We start from the raw sequence: 7,601 nt of genomic DNA on the forward strand, positions 1-7,601 counted from the left end.
CTGGACGTTACACAGACATACATGGTGGATTTTATGAATATGAACTTTTAAAAACAGCTAATCCTGATGTATACTTGGTAGAGAAGATATTGCGTAAGAAAGGGAATAAGGTATTTGTAAAATGGTTAGGAATGGATAAAACGCATAATTCGTGGATAAATAAGAATAATATTTTGTAATAATAATAATAATAATTTATGTAATATAATATAATACAATAAATACAGCTATTAAAATCTAGTCTTTTAACCTATGATGTCCCCAAGGTAGAGTCGCTACGCAACCGGGTGTTATGTGACGCTTATCGTCATACGGACTGAGAGCAATTTTTCGCTGAGTAGTGGAAAACACCTTGTGCAATTTCGAACGAATTAAATTTTGGTTACGGGACTGTACGGTGAAATTATCCAAACAATCCTTGTAGTCGTCAAAGGTTATGTTTCTATCGATAACATTACCTTTGACCCCCTTAGCCTTTTTGGTAATTTTCGTACAGTCCTGCACCTTAAAGGTATACATTTTCGCTCTCAGTCCAACGAACTCGGTCATGATCTTTCCATTGTTCTCGTCCTTCATTAGCCCAGGCACTTTTTTATTGACTCGAGGTAAGCCATACCGATTATCAGCAGGGTAATCGCTGGTGTCGAATTTGACCAGATCACGTTTCATGACCGAGTAAACATCATCACACTCGATACTGTACACTAGACAGTCCGTGTCGGTATACATCGCTTTACATTTACTGCCGAATGTAGGAAGCATATAATCGTAATGGAATTCATACAGACAGGTCTTTGAAATATCTAAAATGCTCATGCCTACGTACACGGGCTTATCAAACTTCGCGGATAATTTCGACAATTGAATAGCGACCAAATTCTCTTTAAATATCGCACGACTGTGAAAATTCGGTTTGGAAATCAACGCTTCCGCCCCGTATCTTCCCTCCCACTTGGTTACAAACCTCACGTCAACTCTATTCCTAACATTTTCCATAGTCTTACCAAATACTGCGTTGTTCATTAGCTTGAAGAGATTCTTCTCGAAATCGTTTTTTGAGGCTGTCCGCAAGCGTGTATTTAATTCGATATACGACTTCAGCCAGGTGGACTGCTGGAACTTTAAACCTCGATAAATGCGTTTTAAGACGATACCGTTACGTATACATTGCTGTAGAGCACGGTAGTGTATCACATAACGCGTCTTATCGTCGACGGTTGCGAGCAGTTTCTCCTCGTGTGAACCTGGCGGCTTCTCACGCACCGGGCAGAATGGTAGATCGGAGTGTTTGTCGTGAAGCTCGCGTGGATATTCCAAGTCCACCTCCAAAATATAACCTTCGGACGAATCCTCGGACACACTAAGGATGTCGAGTTTGGCAGCGTCATCGATCCATTGGAAACCGTGGGTAGGCAACGGTTGACACATTGCCCATCCATATAGATTATTAACGTCGTAATACATCAAGTATTTCGACGGTTCCGCCGGATCGTAGTTTCGCATGTACCGATTGTTGGCCCTCTCGTAGCGGTGGGAGCACTGGCTCAAACCACCGCGTATACCGCGTTCAACAAAAAGCAACATGCCCACGTCTGTGAAGAGTTCCAGACGGATTCCCGTATGCTTGAGCATCGCGTCCCAAGTGAAGCCTGGAAGCGTATAATAGTGAGCGGGATCTAAACTATAATTTTTCATGCAGCTATCTCGAAAACTCTCGAAAACATCGGTCAACAATAGGACATCGGTCTTTAAATAAAGATCGCTGTACTCCGCGAGTGTTGTCACAGAGAATTTGGTCCATACCTCTTTGGCATGATTATATGCTTCTTCCGTGATATCGCTATCGGACAGTCTATTGTAGAACAACTCTCGTGCAGGTAAAACCGTTTCTTCCAAGCGAGTAATGTTATCCACATAATCGTAAGGAAAAATACCTTTTCTCGTAAGCAGGCTGAACTATTCAATACTTAATTCCGAAAATTGTGACTCTAAATTTTTCAGCTGAGATCTATTCAGATATGAACTCAATTTATCCAAACTGGATGCCATAAATTTGAACGAATCGATGAATCTTAGCTGTATATTATACTTTCGCAGATATTTACTAAATGAAGTGTATTTTTCCTTATTTACAGGCAGCAAATTTACCGATCCCTCAAGCGTATTCACGATCGCCTCAAAAATAAAATGTGAATCATAGTCGGATAAATTATGGAATATTACGGGAATAACATGCGAGTCTTTAAAGTTTAAGTTGCAATTATTATGAGCCGGTCCTCTATATCTACCAGTTAGGTGATCATGATCGCGAATATGCACTTGATTTGGAAGAAACGGTTTTCCACAAATGTGACAATTAGGTTCACTGTAGTGCCGCGAAATTTCAACATCACTAAGAGTATTCATCGGTATTACAGTCTTCAATTTTTCGCTGACGATGCGTGCAATGCTCTCGAGCTCGCATACGAACCATTCGAAGCAATTAGCACCTCGATGTGAATTATAAAATGAAAGTGACGCATCACGAGCACTTTTTAAATAATACCCTACACTAAAAGGTACATGTTTCTGATAATCGTAACTATTTTTACTACTACTATTACTACTATGGTCAATTTTCTGTAGTAAACATTCAAAGTCTGCATAGACGACAAACGGCACTCTTTCACTGTTCTTCTGGTTCTTAAAAGATACCCAACAGTCTTCTGCATTCTTTGGCAGTATGACACGGATATTGTCATTAAGCTGCACACAATCCCTCTCATGAACCTGAAGTTTATCTGCCGTATGAAAATAGTGTAGACAGCTAAAACAAAAAATGAATATGATTTTAGTATGAATATAATATTTATGTATACATATATTTGTACATCCATTACAAACCGTTCACAAATATGAATAGTATGTCCCCTTTTATTTGTCTGGTTGCTTATTAATCTAGAAAGATTTCGTATACATAGAAAGTGTGCATTTCCTTGGTCATCTGTGATAAGAAGGAGGTTAACATGTCTCGATCGCTTCTTCTTCGTTAGCTGAAGAGGTGTGATGTTTATTTCAGTTTTGCTTTCATTTTCCTCCTCCTCCATTGTGAACACATTGACTGAAATGTCATTATCCGATTCAAATTGCGGGATCTGTTTCAGAGTAGTTGGAAAGGTTAAGCTTCCAACGTCTAAAACAGACCGATAATGTGGATAGGAGGATGTGCGGTAGGTTTTGGCAGGTGGTTTTGCAGGAAAAAGCGCTACCGTCACAGCCCATGTAAAACATGCACTATCCTCATTATCAATGTTTATCACAGCTCTTTTATGTATTATACTGGGCGGTAGTTTGACTCCACATCCAGCACGCAGTGGATTATAATGATTTATATTGACTATCAAGTTCAATATTCTTTCCAAAGCCCATCCACTATCGCGTTCTTGAAACTCACTCAAGTCATTCAATATTGTCTCTACAATATTTTGCCTATACCAATCGCTAAAATTACCAGTTTTATATAAAACACTATTTTTTGTACTAATGTTCTTATCATCACTAATATCCTTACTCATAAATTGACCATTTAACACACAGTTTATTTTTACACAATTTACACTACAGAATACTTTATTTACACGGGTATGTACAATTTCTTGTGCATTTAACAGAAAATCACGTGGTTCTATATAATTTGAGTTTATCACCATACCACTGCATATTCGACTATTATACGCTGATTCAATCTCCTCCCAAATGAGTCCTTCCGCAGCATTGAAGCCAGAACCAAATTTAATGAAACTCTTATCCTTTGCCGATCGGAGGAGGAGGCATTTAATGCTCGCGATCTCGGCAAAGTGTTTCTGTCGCGTACCTACTGAAGCATTTCGATCAATGTTTCTTAATTCCTGAATATAATCACGACATTCGCGAACCCATGTAGAGTATTCATCCTCTGTTCTAATTGAGCTAAACTTTTTTCGAAGTTCGGTATACATTTTGTAAATGTATGATCACTGGAAGATCTCTGATAAGTTGCTTCGTGTCCAACAATAAATCGCTGGGTGAAACTATAATGAAACTTTTCACCCGCGATGAATCTTTTTATAATTCGTATGAAGATGAAATTTGATATACTTAGTCATCTATTTATGTGTATGTGTGTATGTTAAAATCGTTTGAAAATGGAAAAAAATCTGGTATCAGATATCCAATATGCTGATTCTTCATTTTAAACACGTGCCGTGAATCAGAACAATAAAAATACTGCAGGAGTTTGATACAATAATGCAAATTGAATTTTCAAGCTGATTTATTTATTCCTTCTTTTTCTCATACATAAATTTCATATAATAAACATTCCTCAACGCACACATAATATTATGGTTTAGACATGTAGGTAGGTGTGTATTGCTATTACTATCTTTCAGTCTAAAATCACCCCACTCATATTCATCGATATCGCTTATAACAAAAACGCAGATATTACTAAGCCAATTCTTCTTTTCGAGTCCCTTCACGAAAATCTCTTCATCCTCATTTGAACTCACATATTTCCTTATAACCTCTTTGTATCTATAGTAAGGCGAATAACCATCCATCCAATTTAAACCGTGATGGTTATAATATAACCAGCTAGATCGAATGAAAAACAAGAAACTTATCACTTAAAAAGATATATATTTGGAAAATCAATTATACTTACTTTGATTGCTTTATCTCCGCCTCATTTAAGCATGTATATGGAAACGGTGGTGAAAAAAAGTGAAACACTTTTCCATCGCGTAAGACTGCAAATTCCTTCACTATGAATGATTTATCTTTCAATCGAAAACCTTGAAAATCCACAAATGTTGGAGCCATCGTTTCAATCTTCAGGATTTTTTGGACAAATTGTGTTAAACTGTTGTCCCTGCTCCCTCAACCGATTTATTTACTCGAGAGAGAGTACTGGACAGTAAGTTGCACCCCGAGCACTGAATGAATAAATCAAATATTTGCACATGCTATTATATATTAGTTTAAAAATTGCTGAGCTATGGAAAAAAAGCAACCTACTCAGCTACATTTAGGGTAAAGGGGGCTCAGCGGGGTCAGTAATATGTTGCAAAGATTCAAGGTTATGCGAGCGAAAAAATCAACGCAGGGGGAATCTGTTTTACCATCTAGGAAACTGCTTTTACCAACTGGGGCCTGAAGTCAGAGGAGTGGGGGTGTGACGTCAAAATGCTGCAAGTATCCTCCCGCACCCCCGCAACCCTCTCGCCTCTACCTGCTGCGAGCTCACGTGGAGCCTTCGATTTCCCCCACCACCACCGCTTAGCACTTCTTGGCTCCCCCCCACTACCTCGCACACACACACACAACCAGGCTCATTCGAGTGGACAGGAGTGGGGGGGGGGGGGGGGGAGTAGAATCGGCATAGTATGTCTACTTACACCCTAAAGCTATACAATGTGGCATTTTGATTCCTTTGTTTAAATTTTCACCAACAATTCATCACTTTTATAAAAAGAACCAAATATCTTTAAACGAAATTCACTTTATTTTAGTATTTAATTCCATTGAAATTCCAAACATTTTTATAAGTAGCGCATCACATCACTATTATTGTAGGGATGGAGGGAAGAAACAAGCAGCTTACAGTGTTTGAATCTGACAGCAGGAACAGGCGGAACAGCAGCCGGTTAATCGGGCCAACATACAGCTAGCGCTCCTAGCGGAGGTGAGACAATTAATCAACAAGATTTTTACACTCATAGCATTGGGAGTGCCAGAGGCCTGGTTAAATCTCACTTGTGACGTCATGGCTCAGTTTAATGCGCGTTCCTTTTGATGTTGGTAACTGAGATTGAACTGAGACAGAACTGAGTTTGCCCCTAGCATTTGAGCTAGCTGAGGAGCATATGCTTTGATGAGTCTGTCAGACTCATCTATAGGTTCTCGGAGACAAGTGTGTGGACAAGTGTATGGAGAAAATGGAGAGAGCGTGTATGTAGTACATACTTAACTGTCATCTCCTTATACACTATTATGACAGTTAAATATAACGGTTATAACTAATTAATTAAGCAGGGAGGCACAAAAATAAAAGTATTTACTTAACCGATAATAAATCCAATAGTTTTAATCAATTTTTATACGTAGTTATGGCATATTACATTTTAAGAACTAATGATGGGTTTTTAACCAATAAGAATGGTGATTTTTATGTACAAGATATTGGTAAGCATTTAGTATAAACATGTAAATAAAAATATTCGGCAACGTTTTTAATTTTGTTAATTCATGTATTTTTAAGAGAAAAACAGTAGATTTGGGTTTCTAATAATTTTATAGGCTTAAATGAATTTAATGAGCCTTTTATTAAAAATCAAGAGTATGATACAATAAAACATGTCGAAGCTTTTGACATAAGCTCAGAATTTCAAGAAAATGAAGAGGAAGCCTTGAGAGAAAGAAATAATTTTGATGGAAACTTCCAGTTGCAAGAATTAAATGATAATTCAAAAGCAACAGTAGAGGAGCTATGCGGTTCCGATGACAGGGAGTGGGGGAAGCTGTTTTGTGGTGTGGAAGGGGGATGGGTGGGGATAAGACTCTCTTAGTATGGTAGTGGTGGGGATGAGGAAGGAAAGGGTCTTATAGTGGGATCGAGTTTGGTTAGGGAGGGTGGGGGTATTTTTCACCCTATGTCACAGTTGGAAGGTCTTATAGTGGGACCGAGTTTGGTTAGGTAGGGGGTATTTTTCACCCTATGTCACAGTTGGAAGGTCTTATAGTGGGATGGGACCGGGTTTGGTTAGGGAGGGGGTATTTTTCACCCTATGGTACCGTTGGTTAGTTATCCTACGGGGATCTAGTTGAGGGAAGGTTTTTTCACCATTCGAAGTCGATGGTTAGTTACCTTACGTAGCCTAACTATTTCCGACTCTGCTACACAGATAAACTAGGTTGAGTTAATTGCTAGTTCCAGTAGTCACAGCTAGGTGACTGCCTTCCTTAATCTTCTTTCGCGCTAATGGTATCAATTTCAGGAATATTAATATTTTGATAGGGCAACTTATTAAGTCCTAGCTGTTACTAAACCTAGGTATCTTATAAAAGAGATTGTGCAGTTTCAAGATTTTCTTAGTTCAACGTGCTACTTCACTATGTCGATAAATAAATTCGGATCTGGTTTCAATACCGGTAAAGTGAGAAATTATTCACACAAAATTGACAATGATACGTTAAAGTTTGATAAAAAAAGGAATGCATTTAATGCCAAGAAGAAAATAATTTCAAACTTAGAATGTGATGTTACTGATGAGACAAGTGCTGTGAATATGGCTGCTCTGTTACGTAATTCGATGACTGTACGTGATAGCTTAATGAGGGAATTGTTTGAATACAGTGAAAAGCTAACTCACTATTACCTAAAAGGTAACCGCCTTGAGGAAAAAGTTACAACTCTGCTGAAAAAAACTGATGAAATTGATGAAAAAATTAATGATATTAGTGAAAGAATTAATCAATTGAATGATAAAGTCGATTATATTGAAAATAAATTGGATCGAAAAGTTGAGGCATTACGGAAAGATATGTATGGTAGATTGAAAATTGTTGCAAATTATATCTCT

At 38.0% G+C, this 7,601-nt stretch overlaps 1 protein-coding gene across 1 annotated transcript; it reads right to left on the reverse strand.

The window, feature by feature from the left end:
- Window positions 1-237: 237 nt before the first annotated feature.
- LOC136781820 (uncharacterized) lies at window positions 238-816 on the reverse strand. The gene has a single exon (XM_066740822.1). The coding sequence runs from the start codon at window positions 814-816 to the stop codon at window positions 238-240; it is 579 nt and encodes a 192-aa protein (XP_066596919.1).
- Between the last annotated feature and the right edge of the window lie 6,785 nt (window positions 817-7,601).

The sequence above is a fragment of the Prorops nasuta genome, unplaced genomic scaffold (assembly GCF_024137725.1).
Source record: "Prorops nasuta isolate Cenicafe-Biocafe unplaced genomic scaffold, Cenicafe_Pnas_1.2 PNAS00024, whole genome shotgun sequence".
In the NCBI taxonomy this organism is placed as follows: domain Eukaryota; kingdom Metazoa; phylum Arthropoda; class Insecta; order Hymenoptera; family Bethylidae; genus Prorops; species Prorops nasuta.

What these genes read in the sequence shown, in the direction of transcription:
- LOC136781820 (XM_066740822.1), bottom strand. Translation starts at nt 816, where the DNA reads ATGAGCATTTTAGATATTTCAAAGACCTGTCTGTATGAATTCCATTAC.